Source organism: Aulonocara sp. 'chitande type north' Nkhata Bay, linkage group LG17 (assembly GCF_057382095.1).
Source record: "Aulonocara sp. 'chitande type north' Nkhata Bay isolate Kocher_YH1m ecotype deep benthic linkage group LG17, A_spYH_male_GT1.1, whole genome shotgun sequence".
In the NCBI taxonomy this organism is placed as follows: domain Eukaryota; kingdom Metazoa; phylum Chordata; class Actinopteri; order Cichliformes; family Cichlidae; genus Aulonocara; species Aulonocara sp. 'chitande type north' Nkhata Bay.
In genome coordinates this window covers 22,885,234-22,909,058 of record NC_141360.1, presented here as the reverse complement: position 1 = coordinate 22,909,058, position 23,825 = coordinate 22,885,234, and the positions used below count along the sequence as shown (strand labels likewise).

General features: G+C 41.7%; 1 protein-coding gene across 24 annotated transcripts in view; it reads left to right on the top strand.

The window, feature by feature from the left end:
• Positions 1-23,825, top strand: part of celf2 (cugbp, Elav-like family member 2) — a 239,549-nt gene that overhangs the window by 29,749 nt on the left and 185,975 nt on the right. For all 24 annotated transcript variants that reach the window (XM_086269650.1, XM_086269648.1, XM_086269647.1 and 21 more), the window contains exon 2: positions 16,906-16,941. In XM_086269650.1, the coding sequence (XP_086125776.1) occupies positions 16,906-16,941 (36 nt within the window). The remainder of the gene's footprint in view (positions 1-16,905; positions 16,942-23,825) is intronic.

Here is a 23,825-nt window from a genome sequence, read left to right as displayed (position 1 = left end):
CTCTCTCATTCCCAAACTCTCTCTCTCGCTCTCCCCTGTTGTGTTGCAGCATTCTGAGCCATTGTCACGGTGTTGTGTACCAGTGTGTTCCTGAGCATTGTTCTACTTTTCTGTGATAACGCCTTTCCGCTCTCAAGTGTTTTTTGTATGTCTGTGACTTGGGGGGCAAAGAATGACACGTCCTCAACCTTTTTTAAATTTTTTATTCTTAGCTCAAAATGTGGGAAAGGTGGGTGAAATGGACTGACTAGAAATCAGAACCTGAGGGGATGACAGTGAGTTCGAGAGATGCTAGTCGGATTGGATTACCCTTGATAAATTCAAACATGGCATACTGCAGAGCCAAAAGTCTTAACCCTATGAGCTTTAGTTAAATGCATTCACCCATTTGTCACTGGAAACAGTGATATCAGTAATTTGTATCAGTCCAGAACTGCTGTTACTAATAATAATGATAGACATTATGAAGAAAACAAAGAGCTCTAGCAGCAGTGCTACTTTCCTTCAAATGGGATCACAACATTAAAATGGAGTTGTCACAAATGCAATAAACATAGGCAGAATCAACATATGTCATTTGATAAAAAGGAAAGCAAATTTCCTTTATTTCATCAGTACAGTGCAGCCCTGACTACATATAGAAGAAACAATCATATGTTATAGCTCCCAGTTGGTTCCCAGTTTTGGGAAAACAACCAGCAGCAATTTTGGGCTATTGTGGGAATGTTGGTAATGATGCCTTTGAATCAGTTGTGCTGCTATTTTTGGTAATTCGACGCAAGGGTCATTTGTAAATGGCATAACTAAACTCACTGAACAAAAATAAGCATTAAAGACAACAGGAAATGGGCCATTTACTCCCTCAGTGCGGTGTAATTTCTGTGGAAAAAATGGGATTTGCGACCCGATGCAACATAGTGAGGAATGATGCAAAAGTGTAAACCAATAAAGTGCGAGTTCTAGAAGGAACACTTCAATCATCGGAGGCTGTGAATAAGAAATTTGCGATGGTTTTATTGGTTAGAAATTAGGTTTACACCAAGTAGTCCAGGATAACATCACCATTAAATATTCACTGTTTTCCAACAGGATACAATGTTGTTTTTTTTCATCAGTGGAAAATTACATTGCTGTTGAGCATATTAAATGAAAGAAGCGTTAGACTCAATGCTGCACAGTAACTTATTCATAAGTGCATTATCAGAGCTTGTTTTATAGTTTAAATTACTTGCAACAACTAGGTTATGAACAGGGTAATTGAGGCTTACAATTACAAAAAATCTAAAGAGAAATGTCATTCTCAGACCACTGCAAAATGAGGATGTGCACGTGCAGACAGTAAAATCTCTAATGGGCTCAAAATTGTTAATAATCTGTGGTGTAGCAGAGAAAAACCATTGCTATTAAAATGTTGCTGAAAGTTTCTGCGGAAGCAAACTGTTTAGAAAAGTTTGAGGACTGGTGGAAAGAAAGTTGTAGAGTAAAAGACGTAGGCGGTATAAGGTGTAAAAGTTTGCAAGACTCTTAGATTACTCAGTGAAAGCAAGTGTGATGAAGTATACGGAGATACAAAGACTGCCAATGGGGGGGACTTGGGAGTCAGATATGGGTCCAGTGGTCATCGTTCCTCCTGAGATTCATCCCTTTTCCATTTAAAAGATGTGATTACACCGCAACAATGCGCGCACACACTTTTACACACGCTTTGCTGGCAGTGGTGATCCAATTTAGGAGGTTAGAAGGGAGGGATAAGGAGATAGAGGGAGCAAAGAGGGGAGTGGAGGGGTGGAAGGCAGCCATGTAAGAGATGCAATGAAGGAGAGGGGGAGAAGCGCGTTCTCTCTCGCCCTCCCTCCCTCTCGTTTGTCATTCTGTCTGCACCGTATGCAGATGAGGAGCTAATATGATATCTCTGCTGAGCTGATGGATGTTTAAAATGATATGGCAACCCTGAGCAGCCTCGCCGCATGCTGCCTGCCGGGGATGGTGTCTCTGTGTGTGTGTGTGCGTGTGTCTTTGGGAATGTGGTGGTTTGTGTGTGTCAGTCAGTGAAAACCATATCCTAATCACTGTAGCAATGATACTTATGCACTCAAACACTTCCATTCATTTAGCTCAACATTAAAGTGGCTATAACCTATATTTTACGCATAGCCATATATCAAACGAGGATGTGAAGACAATGTGAAAGGATCGACTGGTAGTGATGAGGCTGAAGAGAAAAATCACCCAAACCAGCAGCTTCTTTTAGCATTGCATAACTTTGTAGTAGGTTTGTGTTTCTGTTGTTTAGCATTCCAGTTCATAGATTCACTGTTTTTGGTTTATTCACACCTCATGGCATCACAATCAGTGGCACAAAAATGCTGTAATGTCACTAAAAAAGAATGAGGCACCCATCAAAGGATAATAATATTATCATTTATTAACAGATCAACTTCCTGATTCAACTTTGATCAGACTTTATCTTACCTTTATCACAGTAAATGCCTGCAAAGGGCTAGCACGTGCATACATGACTGAGGGCCAAAATCGCCCCACGAGATCCTAAAAGGAAAACAAAATAACCTGAAAAAATCAATAAGAGGCGGCATTAGGCAAAGGAGTGACGAGATGAGTGACTACAATGGGTCTTTAGTGCTATTTAAATCAATACAGGTGCAATCAGTGGCCTCTGCAGTGATGCACACCAGACAGTTGGCCAGATGTTGGCTAGCTTAAATGCTAATATAGCAGATTTTCTTATATCTTGGTATTGATTTCAAACTCTCAAGGGCTCCATATTTTTCTTCACTTACCTAACTTTTATCTGTCACTTAGTGTGACCTCCTCTGGAAAACTGATTTTAATGGACTTTGTCCAATCTTTGCTAGAGATGAGATGTTTCGAAATGTAAGCAGTCCGTCAGTGAAATTTGGAATCCTGCAGCAATAAAAGATGGATGAATACCAAGTAAAACTACCTGTTAACTTAGAATGGAGTGGCTGGAACAGCTACTAGTGGCAGCGAAGGCTACCACTGACTGACAGGGTTGGCTAAAGGGTTGCATACATATACAACCAGGTCCAGGAATTCTAGCTGTCAGCTCCAAAATGATGGGAGATGAGGTAATTTCACTGTATTTGGATGGAGCTTCTGTGATTGCTTCAAAATACAAGTAATTTCTCCTGTCTTCAGATTGTTATTTTCTTCCGATGATAAGTCCACACCAGCCAAAATATTCAATATTTGATGGCAGAGATCAGGAAAAAACGTCTGCACAAACAAAGAAGCCAGAACTGACGAAATAAAGGATATTTTGAGTTTGTTATTTCTATACTTTTATGTAGTATTTGTAGAAAATAGTAGAATTTTTTTAGCTACTGTACAACTACAAGCTCGGTAGCTTAGCTAGGAAAATGAGTAGACTAGCATGCTAGTTTGACTCTTTCTCAAGGTCCCGAATGACAGTGGCTCATGGGATTGTTATCATGAGCTCACCCAGCAAGAAGCAAAGATTATAAGTAGTGCATACATTTGTGCACTGTTGATGACTGTACATGGAAATCCTTTGGACAAGATATTGACATGCACAAAGATATTGACATGCGCAAAGCCTGGATTGTGCAGATAGGTACTCAGTCAACGCGTATAATACGCTCCAAGAAATCAATAATAGTTGCTGGTCAATGTGAGGCTGTTAAGAAAACATTAATATCGACAAATTGTAGTTTTAAATATGCAGCACGAAGTGCATCAGAATTTGTGTATTTGTTCATGTGCATATTTTCATCTTGTCATGGTGGTAATGAGAAGTGGGGGTGGCAGCGGAGAGTGAGAGAGGGGTAGCAGGACTGATTGGATTCTCCACAGACTTCATTAGTTAAAACAAAGCCAGTTGTCCATTTGGGCTCTTTCACAGCCTAATTGATATTGATTTACTGATTTGCTCAAGGGTGATTTAAAAGCATGTTTGGTGTTATCGTCAATGCTGCTTTTCCTCTCTCGCTCTCGCTGTCTGTCTCTCTGAATTCAGTAGCGCTCCATCTTTCCGGTAAGCTCAGAGTAAGGAAAAGTTGGCTCCTCTCTTTAAATCACCATTAACAGCCACCTCCGCCCACTTTGTCATTTCATCACCGTCACATTATTTTATGACATAATTGAGAAGAATTGAGGGAAATTATTCTCTTTTCTACCTAATTTCCCTCCATGATTCAGGCTTGCCAGTGCAGCAGATTAGTGAGGGTTATCTTTGTCGTTGTGGACTGCATGGACCGATAGATCATCAACATCCTCGTAACTGCATAATGATAGTTATCATAAATGGTTAGTGGTTGGCTAAGTGAAGCATTGAGATCAATGGCTGTGGTGTTAGTGTTAGAATGAACAAGGCCTTTTATCATATTGATGGATGGCAGGCCTGTCTTTAATGTGACATGTTATGATCATATCAATTTGTCCTCAGTTCTTATCGACATCGCTTTATTGCCTCTCCGTCTCTCACAGTCCATCGCCCCACATTGTAAATTCAGACCTGAAGTGGCAGCGTGCCACAGCGCTCCATAAACCGACCATTTCCCGTCCTCTGCTGTTTTTCTTTTCTTCTCTCTGTCTGGAATCTGCTCTTTCCGTCTTTTTAATCCACCCAATTTCAACTCTGTTTTGATACCTCTCTTTCTCTGTTTACTGTCTCTCTCACCTTCCTCCTTCGCAGGCATCGACAGACAGCCCGAACGAAAGAGTGAAGGAATCAGACTGGGATTAAAATGTAATATCAGACTATTAAAGAGATTAGTGTTTGACATTTCACCGTCTGAGCTACCCTCCAATCTGATGAACTGGCATTCGTGATATTGATTTATTCCCCGTCTTCTTTTATCGGTCCACATTCACATGGACAGCAATAGATCTGATATGGTGGCCTTTTATGAGGCACCTTGTCACTGGGGCCTTAGCGCTAAGTAACAGCCAACCGACTGCCAGGAATGATTGTTTAGGAGAGTGAAGTTTTTTCATCGAATCTGTAGTTTTGAAAGACCATAAGTGACTGATTTCACTTTCTCAAGTGGACAAAAGCAAGGTCTTAGTATTGAAGCTGTTAATGAAAGCTTCAGGTAATACAGCATTGCCACAAAAGAGCCTTTAATTATTTCCAATTATGACAAACCATCGTTTCAGCTCAATTATGTTGGATATCCGTCAAGGCTAACAAGGTAGCAGGACGTGATTGAGGTTCCTTATTATGCTCTCTGTCAACACTTATATTTTCTTTAGTGAACACCAGAGACTTGCAATAAATGGAGAGCATTTGTAGCGCTTTCTTAAATAACCTTCCATTCAAAAATATTTGTGTCTATTTCGTTTCGCTTCCTCAAGCTCCTCAAATGTGTAGCTCTGCACCGATGCATCCACTCAGACCTCACATCAGTTGGTTGATGTTACACCTCGAGTGCCTCTGCAGGATTTTCAAGAACTAAGAACGCAATTTATTGAAAATCATTCAAAAGAAATGGTTAACTACCCATTTAACCACCGTTAGAGTAACCTGTTTTCTTGAGGTGACTGCAAGCTGTATAAAAATGATAATGAAATGAAAGAAATGTGTCACACTACTCATTATACTTTCAGGTTGCTCTGTAATGTTAATTGTACATGTAATTAAATTACAGTAACTCCTAACCGTGTAGTGTGTTACACCCTAAACAAGTATAATTGTGACAAAATGTGAAATACTTGTCATGTGCAACATATTTCACATGGCAGGCTCACATCTGCCTACACATCTACAGATTAATTATATCAACATGAAAATTCTGTCAAGTATAAGTTAGTATTGGTTGTTAGGAGACAACATCTAGAATTTTTTTTAATGTGACCTAATCATATTGTAACATCTCACGCAAACACAAAACATGGATTGAGTTAAAGTTAGCATTTTCTATCCATGGATGCAACTTCCTCCTCCTCCTCCTCCTTCTTCTTCTTCTTCTGCTTCTTCTTCTTCTGCTTCTTCTGTACAGACATGCTCCTGTTGGTGTGGTGAGTGAGAGAGGCAGAGAGAGAGACCTGGACTTTATTTCCCACTTTCAGCTTAGGGAGAAAATAATGTAGGTTGTGCCTGTGGGAGAGCACCAAATCACGGTTAATCTAGTAGGCATACAGCCATGAATGATTTTGCATAACCTAATTAGTGAATGTAAATGGATACCAGCTGAACAGGTCAAACAGTATTAAAGTGTATCATTTGCCTCTTTGGTTCTTTTTACATTTTTAAAAAATAATTTATAAATCTAATAAATCAGCTGATCGGTTTTCTGTGTGTAAAAACTTTAAATTAGCTATCTTACCTTAATTAGGCACAAAAACAAGCGATGGTTGTAGCTCATGTCTGAAAACATCTGGTTTTCCGGTTACTAGAATCGGTGAGCTTCCCAGTTTCTAATACAGTGGTGGAAATCCTGGTTAACTTTAGTGTCACTGGGTTCATTAACTAGAAGTGTGTCCAAAAATCCCATTTTGGCACTGAAGATGTAGTGAAAGCGGCACCTTCGGAAGTGCATCAGCGGTGAGTGCTGCATTAGCGTGATGAGCAAAGGTCACCCACGTTGTGAGCTCAGTAGGATTCATCACGACTGCAGCTACATGTGTAAAACAAAGTGAAATAGCACGGAGCCTAAAAATAGCTCTTTTAAGTTGCTTCTAAGTGCTCATGGCTTGTGTGGTGTGAAAGCTGTTAGGTTAGCAGTTACAGTTGTGCTGCTTAACGTGGATGAGCATGAGCCAGATCACTGAAAAACTTTGCTGAAATGCCCTCCGTGTGGCGTGGTGTGAGATGGTTGTATTTATAAAAACCCGAGAGCAACCTATAGAAGTGAAGACCTGTGAAATGTTTTAAATTAATGAAAAATATAAGCTTTGAGTAAGGAAAAGTAGATTTAATTAGCTGTTATACTGAATGTTCTTCATATAGGCCTCCTCCTCACATCTAATTCCCCCCCCTCTATCCCATTTCCTGGAACCTTCGTCCTTCCACGTTCACTTTGCACCATCTTATCATCCGGCCACCTGGTAATGGCCTTGCGCTCGACTCCACACACACTAGCATTGTGTCCGTCGCCCCAATCAAAACCTTAATGCATCTCAATTTAACCACTGTTGTAACACACATGCACCCCCTCACTCTCTCTCTCTTTTTTTTCAGTCACTCACTCTCACTGAGACACACACACAAGCACACACACACACATGTATGCAGCCTTTATTCTGTTGTGAGGAGCGATGGGGTCGAGGAGTGTGGCATCAGTAATGCGTGACGCATGCCTCCATAACGCCGGCTTCATTTGCATGTGTGAGGAGGTCCGGGCTAATGGAGCTGATCTCTTGTGCTGTTATTAAATGGGGAAAGAGATGGAGAGAGGGGTGGGGGGAAGAGGTGGGGTGAGGTGGGGGGGATTATTATTAAAGAGGAGGAGGGAGAGACAAAAAGAGGGGAGGTCTTCTCTTGTCTCCCAGAAGCGTGATGGATGATTCAGAAGCATCTCCTTCACTGAGTTTAGTCTCCTTAGTTGCTGTACAGCTGTACACTAACATACAGCAAGTGTGTGTGTATGTGTGTGTGCCACAACCAGCCTGCCTGCATACCCTTTGACTATCACAAGGTAAATGAGGCCTAACACACTACTGCCACTTCTCCCTTTATTCACCCTTTACCACTCAGGTCGTTTCTCTCGCTGCATTTAAATGTCCTCAATATGTCACACGTGCATGCATGAGCGCATGCAGTCCTGTCAACACACACTCATAAATACAGGTGCACACACACACAGTAAATGAAGTCTCTTGGGGCACTTGTTTCAAACCCTTTGTAGTAACAGCACACACGTGCACTGTTTTACTGCAGTATGTTACAGTGTAATTGCAATTTTCCAGCAATTCCAGCGCTACACTGTAAAGTAACAGAACTAAACTATAAAATAATGTTTGCTAGAGCATTCATCTTTTATAGTTTACACACCGAATTAGTGATCATTGTGTTTTAGGTTTCGCCTTTATATGCCAGAGCTCCATTATGATGTGCTAAATCAAAAATGTGCAGAATTTGCTGCTCAGCAGTGGCAACAGCAGCCCCTGTGGCTACAAGTGGTAATTGCAGGATTCTGGTAAATTCTGTTGGGCAAGTTGAAGGTTGCAGAATGCAGCTAATCATTCAAACAGTAGAAACCGGAAATTGTTACTGGCAGCTGATAAAATGGCTAAATGAGTTTGCAAAACATTTCTCTCATATCCTGTATGAAAGGTGGATGTTTCTTCCGGGTCTGAAAAGTGAAACTAAGGTCCCCAACCCTAATGCAAATGACAAACGTTTATTGATAATGAAGCAAGAAGCTAGGCCATAGACTGAGATTTGGGAAAGGCCTCGCTGAGAGAGTCCCTTAAAACCTTTGAGAGAGGCTGGAAGTGGGGCACAGAAAGGAGAACGAATGGGTGTGTGGTGCAAGTAGGCATTTATAGGCATATGACTGAAAGGGAAGTCTGTGGGGTGTAGTCCAGCTACTGAAATTCAAATCTCAATAAACACTTTCCATTGAGAGTTCTACGATCGAATCAAATACTAGCATGTCTGCTTTGTTATCACCAAGCCTGGCAGTATCTACATCCTCTGCTCTTCCTCAACAGGGGAACAAAGTTCATTTGGAAAAAAGTTCCTCATGTCTTTTATGTGTATGTTTAGGGGCCAGGTGCTTATTTACTGTCCTGTGTCTGAAATTGGCCAATAAAACTGAAAGAATAGCTGACATCATCATGCTGACCTTAAGCTTAGCGTACCGACTGCCCCCATGTACACCACTTTCTCATGACTCTGTACTGCCAGGTCTTGTCCCAACAGTCCCTGCTGCAGTACCTTATGTCCTCTTAATCTGCCAGCCTCTGCTCTCAGCTTCTTCAGGACCATGACCTTAGTGTTGAACTTTTTCTCAGGAGAAGCTCCTCCACCTTATATAGAGCCAGAACAGGTGTTGTAGGGAGGACTGGGAATGACAGAGAACCCTTCTGGTGATGTACTGAGGTATAACAGGGTATTATAATTTCTTTAACAAACAGCACATTACATATGTGAGACTGTTTGTGTTGAATCCATAAGCTATTCATCTCTTTAGATGTCTATTAAAGAAGATAAATACAGTTTATCTCACTACCCTTTAAAGCTTTACGTGGTAAAGATTTTTCTGTCAAATGTGAGAAACAAAAGCATTCTTTTTATGTTACAGTAACCACACATAACTAGTTTTATTGTCAGGGGTTCAGGGCATAACCTTGTTTTTCAGTACATAAATCTGTGTTATGGTGATGTATTGCCCCAAATCTGTCAGGATGATCAGACATTTCCTGGAATATCTTTCGACATTAACTTTGTATTTTCATTCAAATCTTTAAATTAGTTTACCCAGACCATAGTATAAAAAGTATGCTTTTGGAACTATCAAATGTCTCATCCTTTTATTTTGGCGATTCTAAAAGATTTATCATTTCCATTCATTGCTGGAATGGTGTCATCGGTCAGTTCCAGTTTTGACTATGGATTTTTTTTTTTTTATGGTAAAATATTGTAATGAAATATTCACAGACCTTCTCAAACCACTCCTGCTGTTCAGCCAGCATCTACATTGTCCGTCCACATGCTCAAAATCTTCAAACAGATTAGTTTTGCCAAAATATGGTTGAATGCTACGCTTCTTCCAGCATTTCGGGGATTTTTAGGAGTGTGATAGCATGAATCAGAAGCGGTACGTTTAGCCAGAAATATGATTTTCTTGGAACATACTGGGGGTACAGATGGACAACAGAGGACTGGATTAAGAAGGAGGAGTAGTTTCTTTGGACGCAGTACTTCTTTCTTTTAAGCCTTTTAATTCAAGTGTCGTTAAAAGGAAGAAACCATTCAGCTTTACAGTTTTGAGGGGAATATTTCTTGATCAACTCAAAATGCATTGTTTTAAACAGTTCCACACACAATAAGACACTAGAATCAGGATCAGTGTTTTTATTAACCCTTTATTTGTGCTATTCTGGACACACCTGAATGCAGCGTCAGTCAGACTGTGATTAATGAAACAGCATTTCATTGGTGTTGCTCAGGTCTTGATGCCATCCAGTCCCCTTCCCCCTTTGGCACTTTGGCACGGCCATCTACCCGGCTCATCCTCCAGTGGGAGAGTTAAGATCCATCTGGAGACAGGCCAGCAGCCTGTATCTGACATCATCTTAAGACCTGGCACTGTTTTTCAGAGTGACAATGGCTGACTTAGAAACAGACGCAACACACACCTCAACACTTACACACACACACCGGCGATGGAGATAAGATTAAGATGATGAATAAAGTGCGAAGCCTTAGGAAAGTGTGAAAGTCAAGTGTGGGAATGCATTTATCAGTGTTTAAAGATGTGTGTTAGGGGTGTGTTGATTGGCTGGGGATTGTGGGTACAGCTTGTGAAGCGGGTATATGTGAAATGCACGATGGCAGGTGAGAAGGAGAGAAGCGTTAAAACGGAAAGTGTTAGGATGACACAGATGGGCTGCTGAGAGGAGGATGAAGCAGGGGAGAAAAACAAGAGACAGCTAGCGATCCTCCTGGGGCTTTTAGAACAAGCAAATATCAAATTGATTTACTGTAGTCTTACAACTGCTAATGAGACAGTCGGCGCAAAGGTAACTGACAACAAATCTGATAATAGATTAAAGGTTTTTTTTTAAATCTATCAAACTGAAATGCCAACTATTCTCTTGTTTTAGCTTTTTAAATGGCTGGATTTATTTTTATTGAGTCTCCATAAAATATAGATGTGACTGTGGGGCCTAAGAAGTGCACAAATGCCACATAGCTGCATTCTTTCCAGCAGCCAGTAGGGTGAGACTCCTTTGGTTGGCAGTAGAAGTCAGATTGTGTAGAAGTCTGAGAAAATTAACTTTCCTGGTGAGTTTAAGGCCTCTGTGTGTGCTTTAGAGTTTCATTTAACACAATATATCTTGGCTTGGAACATTAGGATTACATTTAGAAAATGGGAAATGAGATTTTTAATCTCAATGAGATTTTTTTTTTACCTGGATAAATAAAGGACTAATAAAAAAAAAAAGAACCGGGTGTGCTTTAGTTATGGGCTACTTTTACCTCTTTCCACTCTTTCCACTGGTACCAGGTTGTACCTGGTACTGGGTACTGCTTTTTTAGCACCTGCTCTGCCAGAGTTCAAAGCAAGCTGAGTCCGTGTCAACAGACTGCACTGCCAGCAACTGGCCCGTCAGTGGCATCACTCGATGAGTCATGAGAGTCACTTCTTAACAAAAATCGAAACTGCCATTTTTGAAAGGAGGATGACTCAATGACGAAAATGAGTCTGGCAGTCCCCGAGTCTGACGAAAAGGTGTAGACTGAGCAGCATGTATATCATCCGTTATTGTGTTGTGTTTCTTTCGCATACAAATGACGTTACGGGACTTTTGGCAATGTTGCTATAATGACCCCACCCACATTAAGGTGAAAACAACCCAAACTGAGTAGAGTCGAGTCAAGTAGGTACTAGTAGAAAAGAGGCATTTATGATTGGCAAGTCACTACCAATCATAATCATAATCGCTACCAATCATTAGAAGCTCTGGTTACTACCAGAGTCAGACCCGAACTGCCAAAAAGTTCACATTGGAGCACAATGGGTGCCCTCACAATGGTCATTCTGTGATTTGTATGACTGTGGCTTAAGTATTTTGGGGGCTTTCAACTGAATGCATTTCAAGATGCTGCCTTGGACTTAGAATGAGTTTGCAAGTACTTCTGAATCAGGCAGTATTTTACTGTGTGGCTGTTTGAGAAATACTGAATGTTTGATGCTGTTCAATAGGTTTGTTAAATGGCTCATACTGTCTCTCTTCACACAGCACTAATGCAGAAGCAGTGTGTAGCGGTGTGTGCTATGTGTGCATCACATCTTCTGGTAATCACAGTGTCTCCCAGTATCCCATGGCACGTGCCAGGTCTTGCCACCTGCTCTGTCTTTGCGTCGCCTTGTCCGCTGATGCCCAGGAAGCCCCTCAAGTTTTCAGCTTTGTTTTATGTCTCTGCCAGGCCCTCAGCTGCGTGAGGTCTGCAGGAGTTTGTGCGTGGGTTCACATACATTGCCAAAAAGCTGTCTGTCATTAAGCATGAGTCTGGCTTTTTTCCACCTGGACACTGTTTTCCCATCTGTTTCCATCCCAGTGATCAATTCTGACCCAAATTTTGTCAGGTTGACTTATGTAGACCAGCAAAGGGCACAAGCATTTCCAAAAAAATCAAGCCTAAAGCTTCTTGTTGTGTTTGTTTTCTGCAGAGAGATTTTATAGAGCTATTCTATTAATAGCTCTGTAATGGGGCAGCTAATAAAATTCTGGTGTGAGTCAGTCGGTGTGCTGGAAAACAATGAAAGGTTAAAATACTATCCAGGCCTAAAGTGACCACTTATGCTGAAATAACACTCTTGTAGTAAGAATTTTGAAAAGTTTTCAAGTAGTAATCTGAAATTTCAACATTAACAAATGTGAATAATTCAGCCAAGGGATACTTAATGTTGTTTCCTGTCCCCGACTTCTGCCAGTAGATAGCTTGAAGTCACGCTGTTCCTGTTTGACAGACTGTCCTCAAAGTTTTTATCTCCACAGTCTCAGCAGAGACCACACTTAGTTAGCAGTCAACCCTGGAGCATCATTGCAAAAACAAGGCTAATGAGTGCTCGGCAAAATATACAGTACACTAGAAAAGAACTTTCAGAAACACCTTGAAACACTAAACACTGAAGTCAGAAATATAAAGCTTCTATATCCACCAGTTCTAACACCTGTGGATTGTTTGTGTTTTAATTCCATCCTGATGAAATTGGCAAGGACTTAATCATAATCAGTGTACGATATTTGTTTCAAGGAAATGTCTCAAAAGAGAGTGCATTTCCCTTTCAGAGGGAATATATATAAAACTAACAACAAGTGACAGTAACAAACAAAAAGCTGTAGTAATCATACACAGTCCAAACTTGAAAGTAAAGTAACTTCTTTAAAGACTACTTGGGGTCAGGCGCTCCTTAAAGAGCAGAAACTGGCACTCCAATCCCTTAAAATAAATGCATGCAAAGTTACATTACTGAAAAACTCAGCTGCTTTCTTAAAAGGTGGTTACTGGAAATGGTGGCTTAATAATTACTTACATAGGATCTCAGAAGAAACATAATAGGGATACATGGAGGTGGAAGCCTGCAACAATGTCAATGTTTTTCACAGATTTGAAGCATAGTAGAGGATGCATCATGGTTAAGGCTGCTTCGGTGTCTCAAATCCTGGATGCCTTGCAGCCACTGAGCAATTGAGCCACATATTAGCTATTTGCCGATCTGTGGATCTCTGTGTTTGGCTTATCGCCATTTACGAGCATTGACGGTGTCTTGACGTTGCATAGTTTGTCCACCAGAGGGCACTCTGCAACTTTCCTGTTGGTGACGCGTTGGGAAGCTACAGATTAATTAGCTGATCCAAGCAAAGTCTCAGACTGTAAATGGTATTAAGTAACTAAGTAGAAAAAAAGTCAGAAAAATCTATGTTTCGTGTATCTGAAAAAAAAATTACTGGCCAATATATTGGAATATTGGATTTTAAAATCACCAAATATCACTGTTGGTATAAAAATTCTATGTGAGTCAGCTCTATTGTACAGTGAAATCCTAGAAGACCCAAAAACATAAGTACACAAACATCACAGTGGTTAAGGAAGAAGAAAATTCAGGTTCTGGAATATAGGAATCTGAATCCTGATGTTAACACAACCTGTAGTGGGCTGTTCAGTCCAGACATCCTAGACGTAATGATGGACAAAAAGATTTTGCAGGAGGAATGATCCAAAAGTCGTCTTTCATCATTGTTCAAGTCTCAGAGGCAACTAAAGACAACATCAGATGGAGGAGGATGGAGGAGTTACTAGATTAGAGTTCACGTACTTTTTCCAGCTAGCTCTGTGATTAATTACTCAATGAATTTGATATAGATGTAAGAAGTACCACTATTATGTGTTATTAATTCCATCTAGATTGTGTTCTTATAAAACTGAGACTCAAATAAAGGCTAGACCGCCTCTTATTGATGCAGAAACCCTGATAAAGGTTTCAAACTTTTCTAGACACATACTGAGTGTCAATGAAGTTTAAGCACGAGTCTTATAATTAAAGCATGCAAGACCTGTCTGCTTTATCCTGTTTTGGCTTTTGCTTCCCAGCTGGATATGGAGTAAGTGAGAGGAACTCTTAGTTGCTTGACTGTGCTTTTAGTGTCATCATACTTTAATTGAACTTACTGTTATTAAGTTTAATTAGAGTCTTTATAACTGGCTGACTTTTTCTGTAATGTCTAAGTTGCGAAGCATGTTTTAGCATCGAGCTGTAATATGCGAGTTAATAAATAATAAGAACCATGGAGTGTAAATGTTTGGAGGTTATATATGTATGTAGATTTCAAAATATGAGAGCCCTGGTCGAGTTTTGTGCGTAGTAGTTTAGTTGTGTCTTATTTGCATCTGTGTGTATGTGGTGTGTGTACTTGTAAGTGCAGGCTGTGTGTATCTGATGTTCCATTTACCCTTTTTCATAATTCATGGCACTGGGAAAATGGACTGAAGCGGAGGTGGCTATCGTGTGTGTGTGTGTGTGTGTGTGTGTGTGTAACAGATGAGCGTTTTGTGGTTCTGTGGAGATGAAACGGACAAGAGTGCGTCTTTGAAATGCAAAGAGTAGTGATAGCGGTGATTGGCCACTGTGTTGAGGAGGAGTTTTTTTCCCCAGCATTTCATCATAACACACTTGCTCTCACCTCCCACCTCTACACACACACACACACACGAACACACACACACACACAAAGTTTATTAATGATCGCATTGTGTTAATTCATTATTATTTTATTTACCTCTGTGACATAAAACCCGGACTAATTCGGTGCGTCTGAGCTCTGGAGGGTTGCTTGTGTCTGCTTGTGCGTGTCTGTATTGCACTGAGTGTAATGCTGGCTCGCTCACACACACACACACACACACACACACACACACACACACACACACACACGCATACAGTGTCTAGTGGTGGGGCCTGGGGACCAATTTATTTACATGCAGTGGAAGAGGAACAGAGAATTGGAGGAAGGGATAAAACAAAAAGGGAAGGAGAGAAAAAGAGGAAGGAGCAGGGAATTATGGAGAAAACCCAGTGGAACGAGCAAGTTTCTCTGCTGTTCCCAAGGACAGACTAGACCAATTTACTATTTAGATGGCTCAGTGGGGGTGTGCTTCTTTGCGGATTTTGTTTGCCAGTATCTTAAGTGGTTTCCAGAAACGCTGCCTTCATTGGTGACGGACTGTTTTAGCTCCGGGGTTAAAAAGTAGCTTAAAGCTGCAGTCACATGTATTTGCTTTGAAAACAGGTAGAACTTAACAGGAAATCACCTACAAATGATGCAACCGCAGCCTGGGAACATTTACAGAAAATCCGAGTGAGATGATAACCTTTGCTGGATGCCACTTTGTGCTGCAAGAGATACAGTAACTGTTTGAGCACACAGAAACGTCTCTCACAGTAAATCTTAATGTTTGTTGGATAATTTTATTTTGAAGTTATAGGGAGGGGGTTACTCTATAGTGGGAAATTGTTTCATGACTGGAAACAGGTTGGAGCTGTAAAGCATACTGGAGATGTGCACTGATATGATGTTTATATGTAGCTCTATTAAGATTCTATCCTGCATCAATGTATACATTTTTCTTCTGTTTATCTGCTTCTAGTTCTCGGCAGTTAAGTCAAAACTGCTTGTATTTCCCTCTCTCAAGCAATCACTGGAGGGAAATTCTTTGTAGCGTGTCCTGGGTCTGCTCAGGTGTTTCCCTAAACGTCGAGTCACCTGCTGTGGAGAAGATCATCAAACCTCCACAGTCGTAGTTTTCAGTTTCCCTGCCTTCTGTAGTCCCCCGCTCTTTACCTGACTGTTTTTGTCTGATTTGTTTCTTCTTTTGTTTGAGCGTGCTTTTGTGTGTTTCATTTCCCCGTTCTTGTTCCGTTTTTTTGCCTTCGTCAGTGTAAGTTAACTCACCTGTCGGGTTCACCTGTTACACTGTGAAACACCCTTTGTTGAACTCTAAGTCTTTATTAAACTTCCTTGTTTCTCCGCCCACCCGCCAGTCTCCGGGTCCTCTTGCGAACGTTTGCTAACGAACCATGCCCAGAAAGCCCAGAACAAAGTTCATTTTTTCCCACTTGTACCTGGAATCGTATTCTTTTGGCGACAGCACACAGTTCGTAGCCATAGGTGATGAAGGGAATTTAGCTCAGTCAGAAAATCAAAAGCCTCACCTTCAAGCTTTGCAACTCCTGCTCTACTCTTCGAATTTGAGGGCAATCAGTTCTTTTTCCCCCTCGGTTAAGAACCGTAGCCTCAGAATTTAAGGTGCTAATTCTCCTACCATCCGCTTTATGCTTGACTGCAGTGGGCCTCTGTGATAGTTGGAGGTCACCGCTTGATGAAGCCACCAGGACCTCATCGGCAAATATGAACTCCGGAAATCTGCCAGCTGTGCCTAGAAATTCTGGGCAGCCCTGGAGTCCAGCGAGCAGAAAAATACTGACTGAAGGGTGCCCTGAATTAAACGCTCAGTGCCTGCTGTTAAATATCTTGGTAGAAATTTCTTATCATGCTGGCAACTTAAAATGAGAAAAAAAAAGCTTTTAGTTTGAGGGAATAGACGCTTACGTTTGTCAGCATCTCTGTTTGGACACAAATTATATTCGATTTGTCTTTTTACAAATCATTAGGTAAATCATTTTTATTCTCTTTACAGCTGTTCAACAATCTTTTGTCTTTGTCTTGCAGGCAGGACGCCAGTGACCTCTCTGGACCGATACAAAGGTACTGTAATACATCTTTTCATCATCTCCTCTCCTTTTCCCCTCACTCCTTCGCCTTCCTTTGGCCTCATCTGCAATGAAGCATGCCATCTCCAGGCTTAAGGCCAAGCACTGGCTGCATCAACACTGGAGTGGTGTTGTGAAAAGGGGGGAAGGGGGGGACCGCAGAAGGACAGAAGGTAGATGAGATGAGGTCGTGGGTTGAGAGAGGAGAAGTAAAGGAAAAGAGAGAAAGGGGAAATTAAAAGGCAGAGATGTGACGTGCCTCAGATCTATGGCCAAAGAGGGTCATTAAACTAAACCCTTCGGCGACAGAACGACAGATCAAGAGAGGGGAGAGGGAGGGCAGAAGAAGGTTTAAATAAGGGCCAATCTTAAAATAGCATTACCTATTTCTCATCTGAGGCCTAGTTAACAGGAAAAGAATGAATATCTTGCCCCGAAAACCATCAGCACCCTCCCATTTCTTACAAGATGGAGGGAGGTCGGAGGGTGGGGGCGAACGCACTTACAAGTTTTTATCTGTTTGAATCATTTTAAGCTCATAAAGATTTCTAATGCACCTGTAATGCTTTATGACCTGAGTTATAATCAGAGATAATGCTTACTGTTGCAGTAAATATTACATTTATGAACTACAGGTGTTAATGACTGGTTGTCCAACAAAGACCCTAATAATAGCACATCTCATAAACATTTATAGGATCCATAATGCGTCAGCAGGTGCTGCTGTAAGTGCGGTCACCGCTGCGTTGAAGGGTACTCCAGAATCACAATCCACTGCATTCATGAACCGAAAAGGCAAAAATACATTGTAGCAGGCAAACAATAAAGAAGGATAAATGTTGTGTAGAGATGAAAATGTGATCTCTCTCTTTTTCTTTAAAAAAAGGCAGTTATTTCTCTTTATAATAAAGCAGAAAACAACAAAGATAGAAGGTGATGAAATGTTCGCTGTGATGGATTACCTATCCGTAGTGAGTTTTAAGTCTCTGTGAGCTGATTTTTTTTACTCCATAGTGAAATGAACTGAATCTAATGGCTCCCTGGAAAGTCAGAAATCCATTTAAAAACTCGCAGTATATTTGGAAAATACTCAGCAGTAATATAAAGAATATGCGATTTTAATGGACTGAATCGTGTCAGACCACTGATGTGGTCCTTTAAGTAACCCAGTGGCTCTATAATTTTAATATTACTCTTATTTTTTATATATATATATATATAAATGTTTTTTGTGAACCAGGCTAACCTCTAAATAAATGTTTTGTACTTTTGGAAGTGCGACAAGAAAATGGATAGCATGTTGTTACACGATGATGAGTTCTACATCTGCTGATTTTTCAATACTACAGTCTCTAAATAGTATCAGTCTAAAGCTGCTCCTGACAGGCAAACACGGCAGGTGAATCAGCTGAGATCAAAAAAACAAGATCCGGCTCGGAACGCGACACTGGCGGAAAAGAGTCAAAACACGGGAGGAAGAGCGAGCGACGGCGGCTGTGGCTGTGAATAATTAGGCAAAATAGTTTGCTTTTGTTTTTCTCTCTGATTGGAGAAAATAAGCGAGGCTGTGACTGTCGCATGTCGCATGTCGCATGCGCTCTCACACACACACACACACACACACACGCACCAGTGTGTGTTGTCTTAGGCACTAATCCGCCACACAGCTGCGTCATTCCGGAACGTGTGTTTACTTCCTCTGTGCCTTTACCACCACCATCACTGCCGCCGACCCCCCACAATCCCCGCAAACACACACAAACACACACACACGCACAATCACACAAAAGAGAACTGGGCGTATAATTTGATCCTGTGTGCTCTCCTCCTCTAATGAAGCTCTCTGGCGGTTTGACTGACACCCGGCTCGTTATTTAAGTGCCTGTTTTGGGCGAGGAGGAAGAAGAAGAGGAGCTGGGGCAAGGATGGAAGACGGAGAGGAGGCGGAGGAGGAGTGAGAGGGGTTGGGGAGAAACAGATAGGAAAAGTGGCAACAAGGGAGCTGAAAGAGAGGATAGGATTGGAATTGGGAGGATAGGGATAGATAAAGGGACTACAGGAAATGAAAACAGGCTGGAAGGATGAAGCAGGGACAGAGAAAAAGAGGATCATGGGAGTCGTAGGGAGTAAATGAGAGAGAGGTGTGGAGAAGAGTTTAAAAAAAAGAAAGAGGAGAACTGCAATCAAGACAAGACAGTTCGGGAGTAGGAAGAGCTGATGCCGGAAACGGGGGTGATAAAGGGTATGGAGGGATTGTGTGCATGAGTGTGTATAATTGCAGGTCTTTGTCCTGATAATGTTCTTTGAAGGCACACAGCTGATAATTAGCAGGCATGGCTCCACGGATGCCTTTCAGCATCGGTCATTATGAGCCGCAAACCCACTATTGGCTCTGACATGACCTCCTGAGATGGCGAGGAACGCTGCGCACACACACACACAAACATACACACCCATGCACACACACATGCGTGCCAGCAGCAAGCTCACACACGTCAAAAAAACGCACCAATTGTGGTAAACAAGTGCTGATTAGTGTATGAATAGCATAAGCTCACGAGTGGAACAGATACAACAGCTCTCCGAAGGCCTCAAGTTCCTCTTTGGCATGAGGGCTGCAGGTGCGCGTGACACGCACAAATGCACTCACACTTCCTGTTTACAGAGCCAGACCCACACAGACAGCAGAGACTGTAATTACAGGGATTCACACAATGTGGCGTCCCGGTACGCTGCGTCCGTTATTGCCTCCCCGGTTGCCACATGACAACAGCGGTCTCCCCCCACCACTTGCTACGGAGACTGCCTGATGCGCCGCTCCTGGCCCCGCCTTCCCAAGTATTCCCATATCTGAATATTTATGAGACAGGAACTGGCAGTAAGAAGACACGGGCTGGAGTGTCCGCTCTCCTCTGCAGTGACAGTTGTCGGTGTTAAAGGCTCCTTCCTGAGCTTTAATTTGTCCCCCAGTGAGAAAACGTCCAGCAGGAGCTGCAGCGTGACAGATTCCTGAAAGCACTCCCGGTCATTTCATTTTTTAACCTCACTTTTTGTGCCAGAACTTTTGCATTTCATCAATAAGGGCAATGACTCATATTTTTAATAACACAACAAACACAGGCCTCTCTCTCTTGTCGAGTAGCAGCGTGGCGTGTTGGAAAGGACAGGATCCGAGTTTATCTCGCCTCTGTTATTTCTGTCATCTTTCAAAAACTTCTTTTCTTCTTGGCGTGTTCAGAATGTGCGACCAAATATCAGCGCTGGGTCCTTCTGCTACCCCTTTTTGTGGCTTTCAGCTTAGCTTAGGTGCCATCATGTGACGAAAGAGTGGATGCTAATCAGGTGGTTACAAGTGGCCAAAGGAGAAAAAAAGAGTGAAACTGTTGCAGCAGTTTTTTAATTCTCATTGGGTTTTTAATTGTCGGAGCCTATGCCGGTGTCGCGCTCACTGTTCATCCATTTTTCATCCAAACACATGAATTATGAAGAATTGCTAATGACGGCGAGGGAAGGAGAGAGAGAGGAGAGGGGGGTCTGTGTGCAGAGAGCTGGACGGACTCTTAGATATCTTTTCTTCCTTCGCTTCCCCACAATCTGTCTCAAGAGAGTTTTTTTCTTTTTTGAGTGACACAGGGGTTCAATTTCTGGATAAAACACACACACACGCACACACAGACATCCTGGGTGGCAGGTGAACATACAGTGGTCCAGGAGGGACTGACTTCTGTATGTGTGATCTAGACCATTGACCTGGAACACACAGAGCACTGAGAGAATAAAACTCACACACACACACACACACACACACACACACACACACACACCCACACACACACACACACACACACACACACACACACACGTCATTACTTCGTTTTTTCTATTAAATATTTTAAGCATCATTGTAACTGTTTCTATATTTTAACATATAATTACAAGGTTTTGTTCTTCCATTTTGTTATTTTTGTTTAATCAAGCATCGAATAGTGTATAGTGTTGAACACAGGCATATAACACAATCATTTTTTACTGATTTGCTATTCCTAAATGATTTTCAGATGCCTTTTCTTATTTACTTTTTTAACACATGGTATTTTTGTTTTAATATTGTATTTTTGGTACATTTGTTTTGTTTCATGGGAACTACATTTTCATCTTTTTATTATCATTATTTTATAATTTACTAGTTTATCCCCTGAAAAAGTTGGATCATATTGAATAGTTGATTGGAAAATGTATTTTTCGGTGTTATTGCTGCTTCTTAATCAATTCAGAACATGACTAGGTATTAAAGCAGATTCGTCTGAACACACTCACACGCACACACACACATGCAGTCAGAGCGTTGTGCCCCGGGGTTTTCTGGGATGCTGGAGTGGAGTTCCTTCTTCCAGCTGACGCTCCCTCGCTGAGACGGGGAGAAGCTGAAGTCGTGGGCGTGTCTTCTTTGCATTGCAGTGATTTCCTAAAACAATAAGAATATACGGCTGTTATGATTGAAAATGCATTTCAATCGAGTCCTGATTGCAAGTGCGCTCTTTTATTAGCAACTTCTACCCAGTGCAAACAATGCTGTTGCCATAATTAATCATTATCACATTAATTTTGTTTTGAATGATTACTGTAGCACGTTATAAAGAAACTGTTTTTGTTGTTGGTGGTGGTGTTGATCTTTCTGAAATTAGTTCTTCAAGCACAGTAATGATTCAGTTACAAGATTGCGATCTGGGGGAAAAATATCTTTAGATTTGCTTTCACTTTCCTTTTCCATTTTCATTCGCTTGTTTGCACGTTCCCACATTTGTCTTTTTCTCTGCTAAGGCACATATGCATGCCTTTCAGTGTGTGTGTGTGTGTGTGTGTGTGTGTGTGTGTGTGTGTGTGTGTATGTGTGTGTGTGTGTGTGTGTGTGTGATGTTGGGGGAACTCAGTGTGACTTTTTTTTCCTCTTTTTTGAGAGGCTCCAGATGGCTGAGAGACAGGTGAGCCAATTAGCGAGTCTCACTACACAGCAATATCATCACACCGGCGGAGCACGAGAGCGAAACACACAAGCACACACACACACACGCACAAACACACACACAAACACAAAAAACATACCAGTATTTCACATGACTCTGCCACACGGTTAGCTCTGCCACCGTAACGTCCCGATGTGCGTCTTAGTCCGTCAATACGCCGTCACGAGCTCGTCAGTGTCACCGCGCAGATGAAATTGATTCTGGAATATGTAACGATTCTGGGAAACGATGACAAATGATCCTCTAACAACAACATACAGCGCTGCGCGACTTATACTGTGGCCCATTATGCATGTTTTATACGACCCAGAAAACAGGCATAATGGGCAGATTTGAATTGATTTGCTTGTGTATTCATTTATTTTCAAGGAGCCAAAAATATTTCAGGAAGCCTCGCTGATGTTCATTATAATTCTAATGAAGTCGAAATCTTCACAAAGGAGGAGAGAGCGGCAGGAAGACAGCAAGTCTAAACAAAACAACAACCTTTATCTGTCTTCCTCTCTTTATCCCTCTTTTTTTTCCCCTCTCATGTCGTCTCTTTTGCTCTGTTTCAGCGCTGAGTAGCTGAATATTAGGCGTAGAAATTGCAGACTTTGCCGGTAATTAGCCGTCAGCCGCTGTGGAAAACACACCTGACCCTTTGCACTCCTTCCAGCTTCTAGATGCAAACAATACCCCTACACACATATATGCATCCATATGATGCAACGCATGCACTTGCATGGTGCTTATTATTTAAAAAGGCTGCTGTGTTTGTCTATTTCTCTTTTTGTTAAGGGATAATTGAACACCCATGACGGCTGCTTTCCCGCCTAATGGAAGGGGACAAATTAATCTCTCTGTGCTAATGTCTGCAAATGGAACAGGACCACTCCTGCCACCTCCATGCTCAGCTAACCTGCTTGGCGTTAGTGCATACGAGGATAATATAAACCTCCGTCGGCTCTGATGATGGATATAATGCAGCTAGTGTCATTTTGAAACTGTGGGATTCTCTAGGCCTTCTGGGAAAAAATGTTCAGTCACAAAAGAATTTGTATAATGTTTTTAACTGAAATGATCAATGTTCTGTGGTTTCAGGTCATTCCTACCTGATATATATGCCTCCAAGTGAGTATTTCTAAAGGACTGGTATTAAGTAGATACTTTAAATCACCCTGTGAGATCAGAAGTTGGTGCATTCTTATATGTTCTGAAGGTCATTAACTGTATTAGAGTCTTAAGAAGGATTTCTCGCAGTCGCTTTAGAGCAAGGCTCGATTTAGACAGAGGACTGCAGACTGTGCTGCTGTAGGTGCTAACAGCGCCACAGGAGGGGTAAAGTGGGAGACGGGGAACTGTTAACAACTGCAGTAAAAGGCAGTGGCATCAAGACTGCATTCTTTTGGATTCCTTGTCAGTCACCAGGCAAGATGTGTAAATAATGCAGGCACTGCGCAGCCACACACCCCGAATATGTAAGTGCTGTGTCTTTTCATCTTCAGTGTTTTGTGTGATCTTTGTGAAACACGGTGAAAACCTGTTTAAACCATAAACAATCCTGTTCATATGCTGAGGGTGGAGACTTAGCGCGTATGTGAAGACGTCCCGGTGTTATACTTTAAACATCGTCAAGAGTGTGAGGTTCTGTTTAAGGCTGATTTGTTTTATTCTCATGGTGCAGGTGTGAATCCAAGGCTCCGTTCATAGCAGCAATCTGTACTGTAAGTAAAAGACCTTAAATGGATGGAGAACTTTAGTTTTAATCCTCAGTCGTAAAAGGCAGAGGGGGTATTGTCAACCAACGGGGCAGCGTGGACACAGTAACTCAAGAACGAGGCGACTCAGGATTTTCACACTTATACCATAGGTG